Genomic DNA, 24,891 nt, shown 5'->3' with positions numbered 1-24,891 from the left:
CGTAACCATGAGTGTGTGTTTATAGAATTGCCCTGCACATGTGCAAGTGCTACGAGCTCATAAAGGAATTAACACACATTTCTTTTTTAAAGCTGTTTCTGCTGTTTACCTGCTGCTACTTGCATAACTTATACGTTCAGGTCCATATTCTATATATGGCACCCAAAAAATCATTGCCAATTAGAACGACACTTGGCGCAATTCTATAAAAGATACACACACTGTATAAATTTTCTCTAAGCGCCAATGCGCATCATGACTTTTAGGTGCACCCATGTAGGCTAAAGAAAACCAGGCCTGTAGAAGGATTTATGGTTCACTTAGCAGTATTATAAACACGTTACGTTTCTGTTAAGTGGTCTAGAGAAAACCATAACCTTTTATTCAAGTTCAAATATCATGGTCTAATTATACGACACAAACCTAGGCTAATGAGAAATATCTTTATTATGAAAATAGAAAAATATAATTCACAAGCCAGCTGCAGAATCTAAATATTGTTCAAAATATCTAATTACACAAATGAAACTCAGTACATGATTATCACAATCTAATGGTTAGACAACTAAGTAAAACTTCTGGTTAAACACACACTATTCCTTATAATAATAATCCCTGATTAGCAAATGATTATATTATCACCCAGGTAACTTTTCAACCCTTTACCTTTATAATTGATTCCTATCTAATTCCCAAGCTAATAAAAGTAATTTCCGTATGCTCACCCTTAATTAGCCTCTCCGGCACAATTAGGTGGAAGAGAAAATTTTCTTGTCAGCTGGAAGACGTCAGGAATACCGTTGTAAAAGTTACACGTGTTGAAAATCCTTGATGAGGCTATAAATCATCAGCAATAAGTTCCGTTTATCTGTGCTAAGTTCAGAACAGTTTTTAAATGTCCGAATTTCTATCTCTTAGGCAGAGAATCACACAAGGTAACTTACAGGTCTAATTATTGAAAGAAAAAGTTTACAATTAGAACATCTGTGAGCAGATCTGAGCTTCCCCGGACCTTATCACAGACTAACTAATTATTAATTAATTAGCACCTTTCTTTTCTTGAATCTCATCAGATGACTTCCTCGGACCAATCCAGAAACAGAACTTGATGAATAGCCTTTCTGTATAAAGTATCATATATGCTGGAAGACCCAGGGCTGTTAGACAGATAAGAACAGAATAATTTCTTCAAGATTCACACTGTCCCATTATTAAAGCACAGATGAATGCCCTTGAATAGCAACATTCGGGTACATCCCCATAATGCATCACTCTTCTTACTTCTTGCAAAATTCATGCTGGAAAGTTGCTTGCAGAGAGAGATTCTTGAAACAATGGTTCAGGCTTGATGACATCATGGAGGCCTAACCTCAGGTGTGAATACGGAAATATCCCTACAGTCCCCCCTTTTGGAGGAGAAATAACTTCAATGGAGTCTATTTCACCTTCAACCTAACTAAGTAGGAAAGGATCGACAAGACCCAAGGTGATATAAAAATGCATAAACATAAGCAATACCATATAAATCAGCAATAAATCAAAGATATCAATAATCAATGGATAATAATCATAAAGGCAAGGGTAAAATATATGAACCCAGCCAAATAAATGATAATAAAATCACTGAATAATGGCAATATATGATAAAATCAAAAATCATAACTACTTAGCAAGGCACAAAAGGTATGCCAAAGCAAAAGTTAAGACAGAAAGATCATAATCAAAAATACGGCTAGCAAAATTACTCTTTCATAGCCGCAATGAAATCATGCATTCTTAAGTCTGTATGTGATGGTTTCTGTTGAATAAGACGTCTAATCCGGATGGTCTCATAGAGTGCAAAAACAGAGAACCCAAATAAGAGAACCCACAGGATGGCAAAAATTGGAATAACAACAGTGATAAAAAGATCAATACTGCGGGTATCAACAACTTCATGTACATTGGAGGAGCCAATATGAAAGTCCTCAATATGAAGCTTATCATTATCAACTTTCAGTTCAATGGTGTGGGAAGGCTTTGTCATCAAATATTGTTCCACTTCAAGGGTAAAGTTGATGTGATGTCCACGGAAAACATCCAGGATTTCCAATTCAGTTTCAGTAGGAGTAGAGTCCAAATGGAAAAGAGAAACATCGAAAGAAGATGTGCTGGAGCAGGATCTGGAACGGGAAGAACAAGAAACCAGGAGAATCTTGATGGACAACATGGGACTGCGGACCAGGATCGATTACTTTGGTACCAACGCCAATCAGCAGGACAACCAGGAACAGCATCGGCAGAACTCGTTTCGCCATCTGAAAAACAGAAAAGAGAGAGAACAGCCTAGGCTGTTGCTAGGTTAATGTCTTCATCACAACAATGGTCTCATCCTGGGCAAATTTACTGGGATGACATGGTCTCAGTTGATTAATGTGGACCCATTTAAGGACATCTGCACCTGGAGAATTTGATTTGATGCGAATTTGATAGGCCACAGGTGAAGCTTTTTCCACTATAGGAAATGGACCATGCCAACTTGGCAAAAATTTACTTTCTTTGGCCTTGGTTTTGCCAAAATTGTAATAGAATACCTTGTCGCCAATTTGGTATTCCTTTGTGGTAGTCCTATGATCATAATAGGCTTTTCTACCTTTAGCAGCAATTTCCAGATTTTTCTGGGCAAAAGAAAATGCACCCTGTAAATGTTTACGTAAATGGGTGACATATTCATGAGCAGTAGTAGCACTAGAAAGATTTACATCATTAGTTCTATACAACAAATGAATTGGTAATATCATTTCTCTACCTGTCATCATTTCAAAAGGCGTCACCCCCGTAGAACGGTGAGGCGTGGCACGAATAGCCATCAGTACCAAAGGTAACTTCATGTCCCAATTCTTACCAGAGGTAGACACGTACTTCTTCAGGATCGTGATGATGGTACGATTCGCTCTTTCCACTTGTCCCGATGATTGAGGGTGGTAAGCTATGTGCAATTTACTTTTCACTCCGAGCATCTTCCACATGTGTCGCATCACATCCGCAGTGAAATGTGATCCTTGGTCTGAGTCCACTCTCATGGGCAAACCCCACCTACTGAACACATGATTCAGTAACAAGGTAGCGGTAGTCTCTGCCGTACAATTGGGTGCAGGCAAGCACTCAATCCACTTTGTAAACAAACAAGTTACAGTCAACATATACTTATTACCTCGGGAGGAACGGACCACTGGGCCAATCCAGTCAATCTGGATGTCGGACCAGGGCATGACCAAACCCTTCTTTCTCAAGGGTGCTCGGTGAAGTGGTGTAGAGGGTTGAAATTGACAACAAGTCAAGCAACCTCTCGTATATAACTGCACATCTTGCCGCATATGAGGCCAATAGGCCACTTGCTTCAGTGTCTCATAGGTAACTTCTTCACCTCTATGTCCTGCACAAGGTTCATCATGGGCATGTTGCAACATGATTCCTCGATATGCACGGGGTACAACCCACTGCACAATACCATGCTTACTCGTCCGAGTGAGCAGGTCCTGATGAATCGAAAATTTCTCTCTGGAGGTGTAGAGTATCCTCAGTTCTTCATCCTTCCGATCGTCTTCAGACAATGGATGATCCTGTGGATTCTGTATGAAGTTATAGAACTTTCCCAGGATAAGATCGGTCTTCTGAGCGGTTACAAGATCAAAGGAAGGGATATCATTACCCCACTGCACCACAGGTGTTTCAACTACCTGTTTAGCTTGGCGTCGAGTAATAGCATGTACCATCGAAAACAACTCTTCAGGGCATTGCCATAGTTCACCTGACAAAGCACCTTCTTTGGCCAATTGATCCGCAAGGTCATTTCCGATCTTGTCAGAACTATTAACCTTAGCATGACCTTTCACTTTCTTCCAGTAGATGGTCATGTCATTGTCTCGTACCAATTGATCTAAGGCTAGAATCAAGTCGCCATGATGGACAGGCTTTCCTTTGGAATTTAACATGTCCTTCTTTTTCCACACGGATAAGTGAGACACAAAGTTTTGACGCACATAATCAGAATCTGTACAGATAATCAGTTCTGGGATCCCCTTCTGTACTGCAGACTGTACAGCGACCAAGGCTGCTACAATCTCTGCGTATTGGTTGGTTTTAGCACCCAATCTATACTTCAAGGTTTCCATAGGTGTGTCGGCATTCCACACTACACCTACTCCTGCGACCAGAGTATGGGTCGAGGTCTGGTGGAAGGCACAGCCATCTACGTAGACTTGAGGTATATTGGCACATAGGTGTTCATCGTAAAGATGATGACGATGGGGTTCCTCCTCTTCTGGTGGAACATCAGGTTCCGGTATACCTGTAAGAGAATCTTGTTCTGTACAATCATGCAATTCTGCTATCCCTTGGGCTACTGTGTTTCGATGTTTCAGGGCATACTTTACCTGTAAAGGCCATCCTTGGAGAGCCAAAGTCCATGAGACTATTCGGCTATTGGAGACACGACCAGTCTTGATCTTGTCACTACCCAAGAAACTAATGGGTTGATGACAAGTCTCTACAATGAGTTTTTCTCCTTGGATATAACTCCGAAAATGTTGAAGAGCCCAAACAGTTGACAGTAGAGCTTTCTCACATTCAGAATACTTCTTCTCTACATCGGTGAAGCCTTTGCTTGCATAGGCCACCACACGCTTGTCAGAGTCGTATTTCTGGTACAGGACAGCACTCATAGAGTGTTTGGAGAATCCTAGGTCGATGAAGAATTCACGACCACTCTCAGGGTAGGACAAGCAAGGAAAGCGACTAAGCTGCTCTTTCATCTCTTGCATAGCATCTTCCTGTTCAGGACCCCACGTCCAAGGTACATCCTTCTTTAGTAAGGCAACCAAGGGTCTAGAGATCTCTGCATACTGATTTATGAACTGTCGAGAATAATTGCATATTCCCAAAAATGAACGAAGTTCCGTCAAATTGGTAGGTTTCCTCAACTGTTGTAGGGCCTGTATCCTTTTCTTCTGTGGTCGAAGACCTTCAGAGGAAATGTCATACCCTAAATAATTCAGAGATGTTCGGCACCATTGACCTTTGGCAAGGGTCAATTTAGCTCCTGCATTTTGCAATTGTTGGAACACATGTTCTACCTCTTCCAGGTGTTTCTGAAAGGTGAGACTCTTGATCAGGATGTCATCCACATAGACTAGAGTTCCTCGAGCTTCTGCATCTGGAAGGGCTTTATGGAGAAATATATTGAACTCAGCTGGAGAGTTCAGAAAACCAAAAGGTGTTCTATTACACGTGTACTGTTTCTTCCCAAAGGTAAATGCTAGTTTGTATTGATCCGGTGGATGTACAGGAACTGTCCAAAATCCAGAAGCTAAATCCAAGCTGGTAAAATACTTAGCTCCTTTGATGGTAGTCAAGCTCTGGTCAAGATGGGCCATAGGCCACCTAGACAAGGGTACCCGCTTGTTTAGCTGTCGGTAGTCCAAGGCAATTCTCCAACTGTTATTCTTCTTCAGGATTGGCCACAAGGGTGAGTTGTATGTACTGTTGCAAAGCCTAATGATACCCCTAGTTTCCAGGGTATCAAGTATCTCTTGCACGGACTCATACGAGGCCAAAGGAATCTTATACTGACGTACGAAGACGGGCTTACTGTGGAGATCCGTAGGAATCTTGGTCACATGTAGATCAGTCAGTCCAGTGTCATAAGAATCCACTGCAAAAAGGTCTCGATACTTGTACAACAACTGTGTGAACTGAGCCTTTTCTTCATCAGAAGAGCACGCATCAGCTAGGTCCACTTGTTCCTTTACCATAGCATCAAACTTAGAAAAAGGTTGGTTGGAAGAGATTTCCACTTGATCTTCAATCTGTTCTTGCAAAAATGAAGAATCAATGGCATTCACCGCTTTAGATTGGTCAGACAGAGCTAACTTCCTGGATAAAATCAAAAAATCATTATCCACTGTTACATGGGATGTCGATGCATCATATGGCCAAAGGAAGTCCAGTGAAATGAGTCCTTTAGGTGAGGTAAAAATATGGTCCAGTATATCCCCCCCTTGGCAGGGGTCAACAATGGAAGACAAGTTGCCAATGATAGGCAATGTTACCTCAACATCAGGAAAAGATACACCCACTAGAAAACCCAAATGTTCTCCAGCGGAGAGAAAGACTTCCGTAGGTTGAGCATTGACAATCAATACATGGAAAGAAGAGGTAGGTACTTCAAGACATGGTAAAGCACCTAGAGAAAGACCATGCTCGAGAAAAGAGGTATTCGGGTTGAAAAAGCCAATATCATCGAGCATGCGTTGACCATGGGCCAAACGAAGAGGCAGAGCAAAATCATGCACAAGGCCAGGAATCTTGACGTCTTCAGCACAAACCACTTCACAAACTTGAGGAAGAAGTTGTCCAGCCTTCAAACCATCCATCAGGTCCACATCTTCTACCGGGGTGCCTTGCAATCTGCTCCAAAGCACACCGTTCACCAAATCAACGTAGACTCCTAAACGAACAAGACATTCGGATCCCAAACACAAGGATGTGTGTAGGCCTTTCACCACAGAAAAGTGATGAGTGAAAGTCTTAGAACCCAGGGTCAGCGGAAGGCTACAAACCCCAACAAGAGGCTTGACCCCCTGACCTGGTATAGGTAGGTGAGTAGAGTGGCGCCGAACAAACGGAACTGATGTGGTTCGCTGAAGTTGACAGTAAAAAGATTCACTAATCATGGAGATGTCACTCTGGAGTAGCAGTTGAGCTTGAACTGGGACAGAACCGTGCAGGTGAACATCAACAAACAAGTCAGTATCATCCTGGTGAAGTACAGCCAGTAGACGAGGATGAGAGGTCAAAGAACTGGAAACAGATGAGGTCGGGTCTTGGACAGTCTCTTGAGGTGGATCTGGCACGGGGAACGTAGACTTCAGAACAATCTCCAAATGGTCAGCCTGGAGAACAATGTCAGATATTTGTTCCTTGGGAACGCTGACAATCTCACGGTCTGTGGGACCCCCTTCTGGAACATTGGCAAACCGTAGCTCCAAAATGTGTGGATCCGCTGAACGCAGGAAATTTATTCGAATTGAAGTATCGTTTCGTTCCACAGTACTGGTAACCTGGGGAAGGCGTGTAGTCGGTACCTTTCCAAAAGGAAGGGGACGAGTCACCTGAGCCCAGACCACTTCTTGGACGTAATCCAAAATAGGCCGCAATCTCTTCAAAAGATCGTTTCCAATCAAAAACTCCTCTCCTGGACTAGTGGTAATAATCACTGGGTGTTTAACATTCATTTTGCCTAACTGCAAGGTTAGCCAAGTTTGACCAACTGTCTCAATGTTCTGATGTCCATATGCAACCAAAGACAAATCACTGGGAACAATCAACAGTGTCTTCTGGGTACCCAGGGTAGTCTGCAAACGTTGGAATAGTCCCTGAGTGATCAAAGTCACTTCGGAAGCCGTATCAAGTAAACCGGGACAAGACAAAACCTGTTGGAGAAACAAAGGTAAAGTGTACCGTTGACCCATAGGCGTTAACCTACCCAAGAAATACTTGTGTGACTTAATGGAATCCCACGAAGGAAGCAACTCGGTGTTCTCAGATAATTCACTGGATTGTACCAGATCTATGTCTTGTGTAGCATCAGGAGATGTTGTTTGGACAGAAGATACAATAGTGGGTGGAGAAATTGGTTCTCGGACTAGTCATGCGGTATCATCCTCTAACAATTCGGGTGTGTCATCCAGGTCGTCTACTATGGAAGCCTGGGTGTCAGTTACTACAGACTTGACCACTCGAGTTCCAGAAGGCCTGTAACTGATATTGTTATCCTTTCTCCTTGAGGTCTGTTCCTTTCTCGCGGGGACAGATGCTGCCAATTGTTTAGAAGTCAATTCCAGGGCAGAAATACGATCCACCACCTGAGCCAATTGTTCCATTATCACACTGAGGTCACTCTGCTTCTGTTGCTTATTGGGCCGTCTCTTCTTCTGTGTCTTGGGTCCATCCCTATTGGGTGGTGCATCAGAAGAGGAAGTCTGGTCTGCTGGACGAGATGAAACAGGTCCTGGAGTGGAAACTACAGAGCTACTAGGTTCCAAAGCAAGTGAATTCTGAACTGCACATACACTCAGCTTAGATTCCTTAGATCGTGCTTTGGGCACCGGTTTCTCAGATTGGCCTGCAGGAACCCTGACTTTATGATCATAGAAATCCTCGGCTACGGCTAAGATCGATGAGTAAGAGGCCTTTTTCATACCAGCCACAACCACACTCATATATTCAGGCAAGGCTTTTGCAAAGAGAGATCGGAATTCTCCATACTCCAGTTCGTCCTCAGAAGGAGTCCTGTCTGGAAAGAAATGTCGTTTCAGACGGAAAGCAAATTCACGGGGATTTTCTTGGAGTCCACAACGCAAATGGAATGCAGCTTTGCGAGATTCAATGGAATCAGCGTATGTACCATAACGTCTTTTGAGTTGTTGTTCCACCTCTAACACATCCGAAGTACCAGTGATGATGGATCGCAACGTCTCAGAACACTCAGAAGCAAAGGACCAACGGAGTAAACGAAGCTTATCACTGTCCTCTGTCACTGCATAAGTCTCAAAGAACTCATATATTGAGGCCAAATGTGCTTCAATAGTTAGCTTAGTTCCCTCTCTAAAAGGTTCTATCATTTGTTTAAACATCTTCATTATCTGTACGTGATAGGGTGGTATAGTATAGCTACCTCCTTTCTTTTGAGTTTCTTTCCCTGTTTCATTATTGTACTGTGACCTTTGTGGAGTATGTTGTGAAATGTCTGGTGCTTTGGTGCCATCTGGTGGTTGTTTAGGCTCACTGTAAACTGACCTTACTGGGCGTGGTTTAGAGTCAGAAGGTTCAGTGACGTCACAGGAATTTGAGATAGACCTTACAGGGCGTGGTTGCTGCACTGGGCGGTCAGCTAGTGTCACTAATTTCTCAGGGCAGGGTTTGTTACTAGGCAACAAGTCATCTGCAGTAGAATCAGAACACTCCTGCGAATTCCTGTACCCACCTTCCTCCCTAGAGCTGGAAAAAGAACGAAAGACGGTTCTAGGAGCCGGTTTAGGAGAATGAAGAGGTGACACAGGGGGAGAGACAGTTTTAATATCCCTCTCACTACAAATAGCAGCAACTTTGTCTTGTAAAACTTTCACATCAGCAGCTAACGCAGTTCTTTGGAAAGATATATCTTGAACATTCTGGCGCAGAGCCAAATTATCGGCATCTGCCTGACATAACGAGTCAGTTAACTGTGTGACCTGTAACTTACTTTCAGAAAGTCGGTTCTGAGACTCAACAAAGTCCGCTTGTAAGGCACATAATTGCCTGTCAGCACGGGCTGCCTTATCATTAGACAGACGTTCGGTAGCGTCTAACTTTTCACCCAGACAAACATAAGCAGAAGTTACGTCCGCTAGTTCATTCTGCAACCTGGACAAAATCTCAGCATGTTTGCTTTCACTCTTATCATGATCTTTATGACAATTAGATAAAGAAAGCTGTAAATCTGCCTTCTGAGCCCGGACAGTATTAAGTTGCGTCACTAAAGATGTACACTTAACACAAGAAATAACCACTGTACTTTTTTTCTGACTTTCAAGTTCAGCATTCAACTCAGAACATTGATGTCGTAACTCAGACATCACCTGATCAAAGTCGGAATGTTGATCTTCACAATTAGAAGCTAACAGTTCAAGGGAATCATTACGAGTCCGTTCTGCCTGCAAAGAATTTTTACAATCCTCTAATTGCTCATATAAATCACTCTGAAGCTGACGTTGTTGAGATAAACTAGCAGAAACAGAAGTTTTAAAAGCAAACAACGCACAGATGAGCTCTGAATAATTTTCTCCTGTAGGTTTAGTACGAGCATGTAGGAGACGCTGCAAAACTGAACAGTACGCCTGATTAGAGTCCTCTATATCTGCATGTAATAAACGTACAAGGTCAGAAAAATACACATCAGAATCTGACTGTTTTAAAACTTGCACAGCTAATTTCTGAAAAACATCCTTTTCAAGAGCATGCCACGAAATCTGAGTCTCAGTGTCAACAGACATAGCTACAGTCGCAAATTAGAAACCTAGATATCCCGGCAAACGAGCCCCCAAAATCTGTAGAAGGATTTATGGTTCACTTAGCAGTATTATAAACACGTTACGTTTCTGTTAAGTGGTCTAGAGAAAACCATAACCTTTTATTCAAGTTCAAAATATCTAATTACACAAATGAAACTCAGTACATGATTATCACAATCTAATGGTTAGACAACTAAGTAAAACTTCTGGTTAAACACACACTATTCCTTATAATAATAATCCCTGATTAGCAAATGATTATATTATCACCCAGGTAACTTTTCAACCCTTTACCTTTATAATTGATTCCTATCTAATTCCCAAGCTAATAAAAGTAATTTCCGTATGCTCACCCTTAATTAGCCTCTCCGGCACAATTAGGTGGAAGAGAAAATTTTCTTGTCAGCTGGAAGACGTCAGGAATACCGTTGTAAAAGTTACACGTGTTGAAAATCCTTGATGAGGCTATAAATCATCAGCAATAAGTTCCGTTTATCTGTGCTAAGTTCAGAACAGTTTTTAAATGTCCGAATTTCTATCTCTTAGGCAGAGAATCACACAAGGTAACTTACAGGTCTAATTATTGAAAGAAAAAGTTTACAATTAGAACATCTGTGAGCAGATCTGAGCTTCCCCGGACCTTATCACAGACTAACTAATTATTAATTAATTAGCACCTTTCTTTTCTTGAATCTCATCAGATGACTTCCTCGGACCAATCCAGAAACAGAACTTGATGAATAGCCTTTCTGTATAAAGTATCATATATGCTGGAAGACCCAGGGCTGTTAGACAGATAAGAACAGAATAATTTCTTCAAGATTCACACTGTCCCATTATTAAAGCACAGATGAATGCCCTTGAATAGCAACATTCGGGTACATCCCCATAATGCATCACTCTTCTTACTTCTTGCAAAATTCATGCTGGAAAGTTGCTTGCAGAGAGAGATTCTTGAAACAATGGTTCAGGCTTGATGACATCATGGAGGCCTAACCTCAGGTGTGAATACGGAAATATCCCTACAGGCCTAAGTCCCTGCACCTAATTTGTGCGTGCATCGGGCGTATTCTATAACAATGCACATACATTCTAGAAATATCCACGATCCACCCATTCTCTTCCCTGGCCATGCCCCTTTTCATATTCATACACTAGAACTGGCGCACAGTACTTTAACGACTGCGCCTACAAAATTGTGCATGTGTAACTTTAATTAGCGGCAATTAGCATCAGTTATGAGGTGTTAATTGCCAATTAGCACTGATTAAGTTTATTAAATAATTAAGTTGTGCAGGCATATTGGCTGTGTGCACCGGTTTGGGCCATATACAGAATTTGCAGTCAGAGTCTAAATTTTGTCACTAAAAGTTTCCAAGTTTATTCAAGGATGCCATATCCCACCTATCATTTAAAAAAAAAATGTCTGCCTTGCTTTGCCCAAAACCACAGGTCCTATTGAAATAATGTGGGCTGTTTTGTGAATAAATCAGGAAAAATAGCAGTACCCCAGATTTAATAAAAACAACAACTCCAAAACAGACCATTTATTTAATTAGCAGAATTTCCAGTGACATAAGCTTATGACTATTGGCCTTCTCAGCTTTTTATGGACTATCAGCTTTATTGTGCCAGGTGTGTGATGGGAGAAGATTAGATCAGGTTTTCTTGCCCTATTACGAAAAAGAATATCTTATTGCGAAAAAGAATATTTGTGATCATCTCTTGTTATTTTTGGTATCTCCTCAACTCTAGGTAATAAGGAGTTAGTGCAAGAGGTCCTCTTTGATGCTGTAGTCACGGCTCCCATGGAGGCCTACTGGACAGCACTAGCCCTCAACATGTCAAAGTAAGAACACTGTGCTAAAACTACATTGACAGCATGTTGCTTACCAAACACAAGGGTGTAAAATGCAGTATACCATCTAGTTCTCCCTTGTATAAAATTATAGAATGACGTAAAGCAAGGGTGTCCAACCTTTTGGCTTCCCTGGGCCGCATTGGCCAAAAAAAATATTTCTGGGGCCGCACAAACATGCAAACACTGCAGCAAGACAGAGGAGGGAGCCGCCAAGACAGTAAACACCCAGGGGCAGCAGAGGAAAACACTGCATCGCCCTCGACTGGGGCCGCACAAAATACTTCATGGTGCCGCATGCGGCCCTTGGGTCGTAGGTTGGACACCCCTGAGTCGTAAAGCAATCAGTGCTGATCCTAAACTGCTTTCCATATGAGCTCTCTGCTTATGAATCTTCTGTAAATCTGAACTATTTCATGTCAGTAGAAAATTGTAACAGTCTCTGTGAAAAGGTGACTAAAGTCTCGAAAATGTTGAGAGTGGCCGATTTCTCATAACATGGGTCCATAAGCAGATTTAAAAAGTTCTGTAACCTTTCATTTTTTTTTTTTTTTTGCATAAAAGGATGGGTTTTGGACTGTTATATTACAAATTGTTTGGTCTATCAGAATTTATTGAAACCATATTGTTTGAAGATTTTAATCCCTTTTTTCCCCAGAGATGGTCACGATTAGTCTCCTATTGCTCTCAGCTGGAACCATCCATATCATTGGAAAAGGTTTGCATATGTGTAGTGTATGCTTAAGGTAACAAACCAGAGGGAAGAATCAGATAAGATAAATTTTGGGCAAGGATGGGGGTCTTAGGATAGTCATTAAGTAAGATTCTGGAGTAGTATGCATTCTCAGTTGCCCCTTTGAGAGTGTTGGGTATATTTCACTTTGAATAGGAACTTAGACCTCTGAATTTAAGAAATATAGGGATTGTGAGCATAGGCACTAGATCACCCCCAATATTCTTTCCAGCTATGCCTAGCACTAGACTTGAAAGCTTCAGGATACAGAGCTACCAGGGGTAAGCAGGAAGGAAAGCTGATGTCTCCTAATTTACTGCTCCCATTTTCCCCTGCAGCCTATTGACTGGCTGTGGCATATATTTAACCAATGATTTGTAGAGTGAGCAGTGAGCTGCACAGTGTAGGCCAAACAGGTTTCTTACCTTTAATCTGCCTTAGAGAGTGGGATAAGACTGACGTAAGAGCCTGGAAAGGTAATGTAGAACTGACAGAGAGGCAGGAGAAGAAAAATAAGTGCTAAGAGAGGAACAGAAAAACCTGTGAGTGGTGTAAGAGATGTTTATATAGCAGCTAATAGAGGGGCTGAGATAGAGGAGGCTAACTGTAAAAGGGGGTACTGGCTAGGAGACAGAATCTGAAGGAGTATCTAGGAAAAGTCAAAGGAAGGGAATAGAGAAAACATGGGAGGGAGACTTATGAGGACTGGTTGAGAGAGAAAGAGAGTATGATGTGGACCAGTTATAGGGGACAGGAGGAAAGAGAGACTGGAAGAACCCTAGCTTTTGATCTGGCCATGTGAGTTTTCCCCATAGCCACATTATCTGCCCTACCCTTGACATTTAAATGCAGGCTGGTCACTTAGAGCCAGATATACTTTGGAGGGTTCATAGTCATTGGCACACGAGACACCAGCTTGCCGACATTGGAGCACCAACAATTTGGCGCAAGACACCAGCGCACTGCGGGAAAACTTACTTTTAAACAGCTCCGACGCGGGGTGTGAGTGGGGAACACCCCCTCCCCAAGTTTACTTCATACTCTTCGCGCTGCCGTTGGGGAGGGGTTTGGGGGATTGGAACCCTCCATTATTGAGAAAACTGAACTTTTTCTGATTATTTAGGAACCTGGGACGTTGGATCATTTCTTATACTATTGTCCCTTGATACTGAAATTTTGGAGATCTATTTGGGATCAAGTTAATAAATTATTGGAGAATCCAGTGGCACTATCACATGATACCATTTTATTTGGTACATTTATGAGAGGAATGACTATCTTTTCGTCCTCACTTTATTCTGCTTGTGCAAATATTCAAATAGAGCATTAACAGTAGAAGATGATCAATTTCACGATAAAAAATTTTTAAACAAGATTGTCTTTAAAAGTTTTCTAAAATCATTATATTGACCTACTGATCTTATTTAAAAGGGGAGATAATTCCACATTAAAGGAGCCTGATAATAGAAGAACGCCTTCCATTGAACAAATTATCTAATTGTCTTTGATGAGGAAAACTGAAGATAGAATTGCTTCCATACAATATGACCTAGGGCTCCTTTGACTAAGCTGCGATAGCGGTTTTAGCACATGCTTAGCGCGTGCTGAATTTGCCGTGAGCGTTAGACCCTAACGCCAGCATTGAGCTGGCATTAGTTCTAGCCACATAGCGTGGGTTTAGCGCGCGCTAAAGTTTTGCGTGCGCTAAAAACGCTACCGTAGCTTAGTAAAAGGAGCCCCTAATCTTCCTGCTAGTAATGCAATCAATTCCACTAGAATGGTCTCAGGACTCAAGGATCTCCCGTATGAGGAACGGCTGGGTAAATTGCAGCTATACTCACTCGAGGAACGCAGAGAGAGGGGAGACATGATTGAGACATTCAAATATGTCACGGGCCGTATTGAGGTAGAAGAAAATATCTTTTTTCTTAAAGGACCTACGGCAACAAGAGGGCACCCGTTGAAAATCAGGGGTGGGAGATTTCATAGCGACACCAGGAAGTATTTTTTCACCGAAAGAGTCGTTGATCATTGGAATGATCTTCCACTGCAGGTAGTTGAGGCCAGCAGCGTGCTAGATTTTAAGAAAAAATGGGATAAGCATGTGGGATCACTTCAAGGAAGAAATTAGGGGGGTGGGTCATTAGAGTGGGCAGACTTGTTGGGCCATGGCCCTTTTCTGCCGTCATTTATTATGTTTCTAAATATTATGACACCTGACCATTTAGAATATTAAAAATCATAGTACAAAGCTTAAAATAAATCCTTGCAATTACTGGTATTTACTTGCATTTATCGGCACAAACCAGCTGTATCGCCTGTATCGCCAGTTAGCTGCTATGTACTAACCCCGAATATTCAGTGGAGATAACTGGTTATTTCCCACTGAATATTCAGAGATAGCTGGTTATCTGTAATTTAACCGATCAGCAGCCATCGCTGACTGGTTAAATAATTTTGAACATCAGAGGGTTTGTTTTTCCCCCCTTTTTTCTGCCAGGTGAGGAAATTTGTTGTGAGTTCAGCATTCCTAAACATTTTCAAAAGTTGGCTTGAACGATTGTGCAGGTTGAGAGAGTCGCTGTTTGGGATTGTTTTGTTATTTTTAGGAAAATGTGTGTGTTTTGCTTGGGTAGACAGTGTTTGTTTAATTATTTCCTTTTCTGTTTTCCCTAGTAAGAGTAGGTAACAGAATAAAATATTTATGTTAGGGAATTTTATTGTTAGTGTGTTAGTAAGGATGTGCTTTCATCAGTGCACATGTAGTTCATTAGTGAGCCTTAAATTCACTTCCCCCCACCCACCTTTTAACAGAACCGTCAAGGAATTCTATGAGCGTTGGAGCTGTTATCACCATGGCCGGCGCTAAAAACTGCACTATGTTTTTGTAAAAAGTGGAGTCAGTGCATGCAAAATCAGTTGTAACACATATAACTGAATTAACCTGCATTAAAACACAAAAACAAAAAAAGGATCCAAAAAAAATCGGCAGAAAAAATCAGCTAGAAGCAAACAAAACAAAACTGCAGACTGTGTACAAAATGCAGGCAAATTTTAATATGACAAGAACACAATATATAAAACCCTTTTACCAATAAAGGGACCCGACACGGTCCGTGTTTCGGACAAACCTTCGTCAGGGGTCTTAGTAAATACAAATACAATATAAAAATTATTAAAAATACTATGAGGATATGTATATGTGACAAAACAGGTGTTGTCATGCCATGCGGCTTTTTTTAGCCCCCCTATTTTACCATGGTATGTATTCCTTTTTTCTTCCTTTTTCCTGTTCTTTTTATCATTATCATTATTATTCTTTTCATTTTTATCTTTTTTCTTTTAGTCTACTCTGTATGTCACGTTTCATATGTTATCTTTAAGGTTACATTAGTGTAACTCACACCACTTTATTCATACTTTCATTCATCTTCAGTCTGAATAATTTATCCTTTATTTTCTATCTTTCTTTAGCATGTTTTTAAAGTTGCATGTCATCTCCTTCTCTTATATTTGTTTTCACATCATTTCACCACAATCTTAGACAGCATGGCATGGCAACACCTGTTTTGTCACATATACATATCCTCATAGTATTTTTAATAATTTTTATATTGTATCTGTATTTACTAGAACCCCTGACGAAGGTTTGTCCGAAACACGGACCGTGTCGGGTCCCTTTATTGGTAAAAGGGTTTTATATATTGTGTTCCTGTCATTTTAAAATTTGCCTGCATTTTGTACACAGTCTGCAGTTTTGTTTTGTTTGCTTTAACCTGCATTAATCCATTAAATTAATATATGCATGATTAGCATGTATAAAAAAAATGTTGTATCATGTCTTAGTATATCTTTGTTCATTTATATTTTAAAACTAATAAAATATTTGAACTACAAAAATAAAAAATGAATTTGTGAAATAAATCAAGAAGTCCAAAAATCATGAAAACGTTTGAAAAATCTTGGTTTGCGAGCATAATTTGTTCCGAAAACATGCTTGTAATCCAAAACACTCGTATATCAAAGCAAATTTCCCCATAAGAAATAATGGAAACTCCACAACCCAAAACCTTTAATACAAAATACTGTATGTACTCGTATTGCAAGACCTTGCTTGTTAAAATTTAATAAAACGATTTGCTTCTCTTGCAAAACACTTGCAATCCAAGGTTTTACTGTATATTGGTATTATTGTATTTGATAATGGATTGTTGTAGTTTGTTCTTAATGATTTTAATACCACATTTATGATCATACGTATTTTATTGTTTTACTAACAAGGTACAACCCAACCAGGAAGGCCTGTCAGAATGTGTCATTTGAAGATGAAATGCTACTCTTCATCTCAGATGACCTGTTTGCTCCTGCTCTGAAATCTTTAGCACTTTGAGAAAAATTATAAAAAATAAAATTTAACTTATGGCTTTTTTTTTTTTTTTTTTTTTACATCAGAACAATTTAAAATGTGGTCTTTTGCATTTTTTATGCTATGCTATGCTATGCTTTAGTGTGATAGTTTTAGGAGAGAAATTTTGAATTTAACTCATCTTTTCAGTAGTAGTTTAGGGTAAAAGTTTCATTCAGATACAGAAGCTATTTTCCCATCCCCAAAGGCCTTACAATCTGCTGATTTTTTTTTCAGCATTAAAAATTCTCAGTGCATCAGCAGTAAGATTAGTATGGAAAAATCAGGAATAAACCACCATGCTAATGGAGAGTGCAGATTGCTTACATCAACCTTCTGATGTGGTAAAACTACGTTTAAGAAAACAATATACCAAGCCTGATGATGTTAGCACATAGAGCTTTGGTAGTAAAAGGGCCTCATTTCCAGGGCTAAACCAACTTTGTCTATTCCACAGCAGCAAAGAAGATGGGATGGAAATGGCATTCCTGGGAACTCGGGCTGGCCTTATGAGGAGCAGTCTGTTTATTGGGTCAGAGGAACTCTCCAATAAGTGAGTGCCTAGATATCTTAATTACAGAGTGGTTGAAAGGAGAGGATTCTTTTGATCTTTAGCAATTAAAGTCATGCTTCCACAGTAAAGGATTATGAGCCAAGGTTCATTTAAGTGCATTACAATCAGGGCATGATTAATTCATCGAGGGCCCCTAGGCACACAAGTACACTGAGCCCCCTGCCCTGCCCCACCCCACCATGCGCCCATGCGGAAACAGGAAGCTGCGTCAGAGGGAAGCTTTGGGCAAGCAGCACCGCTTGCAAAATTACAGTTCCCGTTGCCTTTCTTACCCGCGTTGCTTGCTTGTCTTACTTTCCGTCGATGGGGGGAGGGGGCCACTTTGCCGATCGGGGTGGGGCCCACATTGCTGATTGGGGGGGCCCACGTTGCCGATTGATGCTGGAAGGGCCCATTGCCGTTTGGAAAAAACAATGTTGATGCCTTCCTTCATGGGGCCCCCCTGACCATTTCGGGCCCTAGCACGTGCCTACTTGGCCTATTGGTTAATCCTGCCCTGGAAAACAGCAAAACCCCAACCTTAACAAACCTAGTAATAAACTCGACCTCATACCCCATTCAACCCACGCTAAAACTGCTTGGAGTACTGTTGACAGAGGCTGTACCATGCAACCACAAATCAACAAAATAATAAAAACATCATTCGCAATCATGAAAAACCTAAGATAAATTTGAAAATTCTTCAACAGGAAACAATTCCAACTTTTGGTACAATCTCTAATCCTTGGACTAATAGACTACTGCAATATACTATACCTCCCCTGCCCAGTGACCATGATAAAACAACAATAAACAATACAAAATACATCCCTAAGACTCATTTATTCGCTGAAAAAATATGACCACATCACAGAGGCATACCACAACTCACACTGGCTCCCAATACAAGCAAGAGTATACTTCAAATTCTACTGCACCCAATTGGGGAGAGAGAGGGAAGGAAGGAGAAGGAAGACCAGGGAAGGGAGAGGAGAGGAAAGAGAGATGCCAAGGCCATGGGGGGGGAGGGAAAGTAAAGAAGGAAAGGAGATATTAGATCATGGAGGAGGAGGGAGAGATGCCAGGGCATGGGGGGGAGAGGAGACAGATGCCAGACCAGGGGAAAGGAAGGAAGGAGGGAGAGAGAGAAAAAGGAAGGAGGGGAGATGGAAGGAGAGGAGAGAGATGCCAGGGCATGGGGGGAGGGAAGGGAAACTAAGGAGACAAATGGCAGCCCAAAGGGAAAGGAAGGAGAGTTGGTGCCAAAGCATGGATGGAGAGAGAGGAGAGGAGACAGATGTCAGGGCATGGGGGGAGGGAAGGGAAACTATGGAGACAAATGCCAGACCAGAGGGTAAGGAAGAAGAGGAGGTGCCAGAGCATGGATGGAGAGGGAGAGAGAGGAGAGGAGACAGATACCAGGGCATGGGGGGGGGAGGGAAGGGGTTAGAGATGCCAGACCATGGGGTGGAGGAGGAAAGAGAAGGAGAGAAGAGGAGATACCAGAGCACAAAAAGTGAGAAAAGGAAGGAGAGAGATGGACAACAAAGGTAGGAAAATTATTTTATTTTCAACTTAATGATTGAAATATGTTGGTTTTGAGAATTTACATCTGCTGTCAATTCATTTGTTTCTATTTCTCTGGTGTTGTACTAAATGCATGCAGAGTCTGGCATTAGGGTTTTGTTTGTGTATATTAGGACTTTTCATTTGTGTTCCTGTATTTGCATAGGGTTGATCTGTGTTCTCCAGGTGTGATCAAGGCCAGGTGTTCTGGTAGGAATGAGTAACGAGAAACGTTATTGGTGTCATGACCCAAAGTAGAAACATATTTTCCGGCTCTCCTTCACCCCTTTTGGACTCAAAACGGCCCTCACTTTATGGAAACGGGGAGTAGAAAGGGGGCAGAAGCAGGCTTTTTTATTGCTAGCCGTGGCAATATTAGCTCCGACGCTCATAGGAATTCTATGAGCTTCAAGGCTGTTACGCTCTGGCCAGTGCTATAAACCGCGCTATGATTTTGTAAAAAAAAAAAAAAAAAAAAGAGGGGGTGGGAGAGGAGGTAGTTTGTGATTACATATTTCATACTGGGCGAAGGTGTTTTCTGTGTGTACGAAAGAAATGGTTCTCTGTTAGCATTGACTGTGCAGGATCAATCTCTACTAGTCTGGCTTGTTTAGTTTTATAGTGGGTGAGTATATAAGGTGCTGCCTTTTCCTAGGTACACTCTTGTGTGATGTGTGGATTATTACTAAAAATCTTGTTTTTCATATAGATGAGGGGGGTGTAAAAAAATGATGGGCCCTGGGCGTCACATATGCTAGGTACGCCACTGAGTGGCGGTGCTGTCCTTTATGGTTGGATTAATCTGTCTTGACTAGCCACTGAAACAACTGGCAGGCATTCTTGGCATGCTGGCCACAAATCAATCATCCTTATAAGTACTAACAAGAGGGAGAATTTGGGATCTATAGTGCTTAGGCAGTAGCCCAAGCTCAAGTGTCTCGGTGGAGACATGAAGTCTGAAATGCTCTCAGCACGAGACTATTTCCCATAGGAAGGTGATGCCTCTACCCTTCCCCCATCCTCTCCCTCCCTTCCCCAGAGAATATGGATGGAATACTAGTGATGGGGGAGAGAGGAGGAGGAAATACTCTTTGGTGACTCAGGCCTCATTAAGGCAGACATTTCAGAGATGTGTTTATCCACAGGAAGCCAGCAAATGTGCAATTTTTACTTAAAATGGAATGGAAGAAGCAGGAGGGCAGGGGTCCTGGAAATTAACTTAGGAAACCTGGTATTTCCTGAAGATCTTCCCCTCCACCCTCCCTTAAGGGTCAGGACGCACACGGTTTTAGCTTCTGTGCAGAATCTGAAACAACATATAGGCAAGTGATTTTATTCTCATGAAAAATAAGGTTCAGCATTATATCTCTTGCCGGTGCAAAGAAATGCAGATGATCCAAAGAGAAAAAGTTAAGCAATACACTTCTCCCTTGTTATTCGTGGGGGATAGGGGCAAAGCCGGACCGTGAATGGCGAAAAACCGCGAATATCCGGCTCTGACCCACCCCCGCCTCCCTTCCGCCTTCCCCTGGCATCCCGGCCTTACCTGGTGGTCTAGCTAGACCACCAGGTAAGGCCAGGATGCCAGGGGGAAGACAAAAATATGGGGGGGGGGGGTTTCCCTCCTTCCCCCCAAAAAAATTGCGATTATGTGAAATCGCAAGTAGGGAAACCACGAATGGGGAGGGGGAAGTGTAGATAGAAAATTGAGCATAATTTGAGAGATGCGGTTAAAATGAGGAAATGAAAATTTTATAATCTATTTCTGTAGGTACAACAGCAAAAACGGGATTTTGTTTGGTTTATAAATATATTTATTTCATTAAAAAATTTTATATTTTGCATATATTTATTTTATTAATTTATAGTCAAATATATTTTATTGAGCTCAATAGTAAAACAACAAAATGCAGCAGGTGTAGGAAAAACAAGCTCAAGTTATATCAAAGAACCCAAACACCATACCCTCCCATCCATCCAACCACCCACCCAACCCCTTAAACCATCCTTCCCTACCCCCCACCCCCGGTCCTCCTTCCAGGTACAACCCCTAGAATGAACTATAATATAGTACAAAATACACAGGCATACAGAAAAGGAACAGAATAATATAGGAAAACAATTTATCAGCAGTTAAGCAAGCGGCTATGAGCCAATGTTTTATTAATTTATACCCCACCTACAACTAGGTGGCTTACAATTGTATACATACACCAGGGGTGTCCAACCTTTTGGCTTCCCTGGGCCGCATTGGCCGAAAAAAATGTTTCTGGGGCCGCACAAACATGCAAACGCTGCAGAAAGACAGAGGAGGGAGCCAACAAGACCGTAAACACCAGGGGGCAGCAGAGGAAAACACTGCATCGCCCTCGACCGGGGCCGCACAAAATACTTCACGGGGCCGCATGTGGCCTTTGGGCCGCAGGTTTGACACCCCTGACATACACAATGCTGCGAGACAAACATTCTCAACGATAAATTATCCACATAATGTATGGATGATGCCACTGACTCATGGCAACAGGCAAAGTGAGGAATCCACCCTGTGATGTTTCACAGTAGAGTACAGGAGTAGTTTGCTGTTGCCTATGTTGCTAAGGCCCAAGATAGGGCCCCTCTGCCTACAAAACCTGGTATTCCCAGGAGGTCGCCCATCCTGGTATTAGCCAGGCCTGCCGCTACTTAGTTTCTGATAATGAGTGGGCATACTCAGGGCAGCCAGGATTCTCCACATAATCCATCACGGCAAATCATTCACTGGGGTCTTTTCAACCGCTGCATTGGTGTGCAAAATCTCAATGCACTGGGCAAGGCATTCCACAACCATGGTCCAACAACTAAAAATGAACTGCCAATTGTTGTGGCGTGGGATATCTGTCGCAAGTCTGGGACTGATACCCACTTGTTGTTATTGACTCACAAAACTCTCCAAAAGGTATAACATTGAACTGTTTGTTTGAAATATTTCGTCACATCACAGTATAAATTCCAGAAGGCTATATAGAATATTTTGTACTGTATTCTATAACTCACTGGTAACCAGTGCAATTGCTTTAGAACTGGTCTAACATGTCAGTATTTATTTAAACCTCCAATTACTCTTGCTGCCATTTGTAAGGATCGTAAAATACCTATATACAAGTAGTCAGAAAAGTCAAGCCTCCTGAGATGCAAACATTGTGCAACAGTTCTAAAGTCGGTGTTTGTTAACACTTGCTTTAATTTCATCACCAGTCGTAGGGCTCTTTTTGCAAAGCTGTGGTCATCGCTGCTGCAGTAATCCCTCCAACGCCTATGGGATTTAATGGGCGATGGAGCGTATGCCGCGTGGCAGCCACTGCTGTGGCTTTGTAAAAGTGTGTATGTGTGTGTGTGTGGGGAGGGTAGATAGTAAAAAAATATGATTGAATTATCTTATCAATTTGTATCTGCAGATTACATTACAACACACATAATCCAATAAAACACAACCTATAACAGCAAAACCACAATAATGAAATCACTGTCCTTCAAAATTAGAGTTACCACAATTCAAAATGGGGGGAAAAAGAGGACATGTGACCCCACCTCATTCTGCCCCTCCAGCCCTGCCCCCACAAAAGCCTCATCTCTTCTTCCCTGAGTCCGGGCCGCATCTGGAGGGCTTCCGAACATGTGTGGATGTCACATGATGATGTCACATGCACGCACACTTGCATGTGACATCATCGCATCCGCGCATGCTCAGAGGCCCTCCAGGCACGATTCTGAGCTCAGGGCCTTCCAAAACCCAGACAAACTGCCAGGTTTGGGAAATCCAACCAGACATCTGGACAATCCTCCTAAAAAGTGGGCATGTCTGGGTTTTCTCGGACATCTTGTAACCCTAGCCAAAATGCTTGCACAAACAAACATGTCTTCAATAGTTTCTTGAAATTACTCCTAGAAACACACATCCATAACATAACTGGACGCCCATTCCACTATAATGACGCTACTCATAAGAACATAAGAATTGCCGCTGCTGGGTCAGACCAGTGGTCCATCATGCCCTAACTGAAATTAGCCCTATCAGCGTACGTTCTTGTTCAGCAGGAACTTGTCTAACTGTGTCTTGAATCCCTGGAGGGTGTCTTCCCCTATGACAGACTCCGGAAGAGCGTTCCAGTTTTCTTCCACTCTCTGGGTAAAGAAGAACTTCCTTACGTTTGTACGGAATCTATCCCCTATTAATTTTAGAGAGTGCCCTTTCATTCTCTCTACCTTGGAGAGGGTGAACAACCTGTCCTTATCTACTAAGTCTATCCCCTTCAGTACCTTGAATGTTTCGATCATGTCCCCTCTCAATCTCCTCTGTTTGAGGGAGAAGAGGCCCAGTTTCTCTAATCTTTCACTGTAAGGCAGCTCCTCCAACCCCTTAACCATCTTAGTCGCTTTTCTCTGGACCCTTTTGAGTAGTACCGTGTCCTTCTTCATGTACGGCAACCAGTGCTGTATGCAGTACTCCAGGTGAGGGCGCACCATGGCCCGGTACAGCGATCTATTCGTGATTCCCTTTTTTATCATTCCTAGCATTCTGTTCACCCTTTTTGCCACCACCGCACATTGTGTGGACGGCTTCATCGATTTGACGATCAGAACTCCCAAATCCCTTTCCTGGGAGGTCTCTCCAAGTACCGCCCCAGACATCCAGTATTCGTGCATGAGATCCCAGTTTTCTACTCTGATAGTGTGCCCTATGATACTCTATCATAGCTCTATTGAATAGGAATCGTCCATTACATGTTTAATAAACAGTGCTGCGTACGCCTTGGAGCGCTATAGAAATAATAAGTAGTGGTAAAGCGTCATTCCTTATTCTGATCTTATGCTGTGGTTAGGACAATATACAGATAGCATCTGTTTCAATACAACAGGTGCATTATGATACAACAATTGATGAACCAATGAAAATTTTAAATTCAATCCGAAATGTTTGTTTAACTTGGTTAATAAAGGCAAGAATAAGCCAGTGCTTTCAGATTTCACCTCAGATTGTTAAATGTATTTCCTTAGATCCAATTACACTGGGCCTTGAGTGACTCAATCCACTGTAGTTCAAAATAAAACAAATTTTTAAAAAAGACATTCTTATCTCTGCTAAGATCAACCCAGACTAAATTGCCAAAGAAAAGAAAAAAACCTTACCAGATGGGAAACAGTATCAAGAAGTAAGAACCTTGGAGGCAACATGATATAAGTAAACAGCAAAAGATGTGTCTAGCAATTTCCAAAGTCTTATGGTCTGTGTTATGAGCCAGCATTTCACATGAGGCAATCATTAGACAACGTTGCCACCTGGTGGTTCACCCACTAACAGTTTCATGGCTGCTTAAGTGAAATGCTGAAGAGATTAACAAGATATGAACTAGAATCCCAAGAGAACAGACACCTCAGAAAATAGAAACCATCTGGGAAATTGTAGACTGCACAGCAGCAATTAGGTGCCGTCATATAGCATGTGCCTGATGAGTGCATAACATATCTGATGCTCAGATACAGAAAAACTGATAGGTGCATTCATAGCAAAACATTCCTATAATTAGTGAAGTTTCTCCCCTTCACAAATACAGGTCTTCCGTGCCAGTTCTCTCTCTCCTCAATTATCTTGTCTTCCATTCTTTCCTTTTTTATTTTTATTTTAAATGTTTGCTGTCTTAATTTTCT

At 41.8% G+C, this 24,891-nt stretch overlaps 1 protein-coding gene across 7 annotated transcripts in view; it reads left to right on the top strand.

The window, feature by feature from the left end:
• The window catches only part of CACNA2D4 (calcium voltage-gated channel auxiliary subunit alpha2delta 4), a 577,533-nt gene that overhangs the window by 251,141 nt on the left and 301,501 nt on the right, over positions 1-24,891 (top strand). For 6 of the 7 annotated variants that reach the window (XM_033951433.1, XM_033951432.1, XM_033951431.1 and 3 more), the window contains 2 exons: positions 11,847-11,940; positions 17,545-17,640. In XM_033951433.1, the coding sequence (XP_033807324.1) occupies positions 11,847-11,940; positions 17,545-17,640 (190 nt within the window). The remainder of the gene's footprint in view (positions 1-11,846; positions 11,941-17,544; positions 17,641-24,891) is intronic. The other variant, XM_033951428.1, reaches the window with a different exon arrangement.

This window comes from Geotrypetes seraphini, chromosome 7 (assembly GCF_902459505.1).
Source record: "Geotrypetes seraphini chromosome 7, aGeoSer1.1, whole genome shotgun sequence".
Lineage (NCBI taxonomy): Eukaryota > Metazoa > Chordata > Amphibia > Gymnophiona > Dermophiidae > Geotrypetes > Geotrypetes seraphini.
Note: the sequence above shows the minus strand (reverse complement) of the source record. Positions and strands in the feature narration are given on the sequence as shown.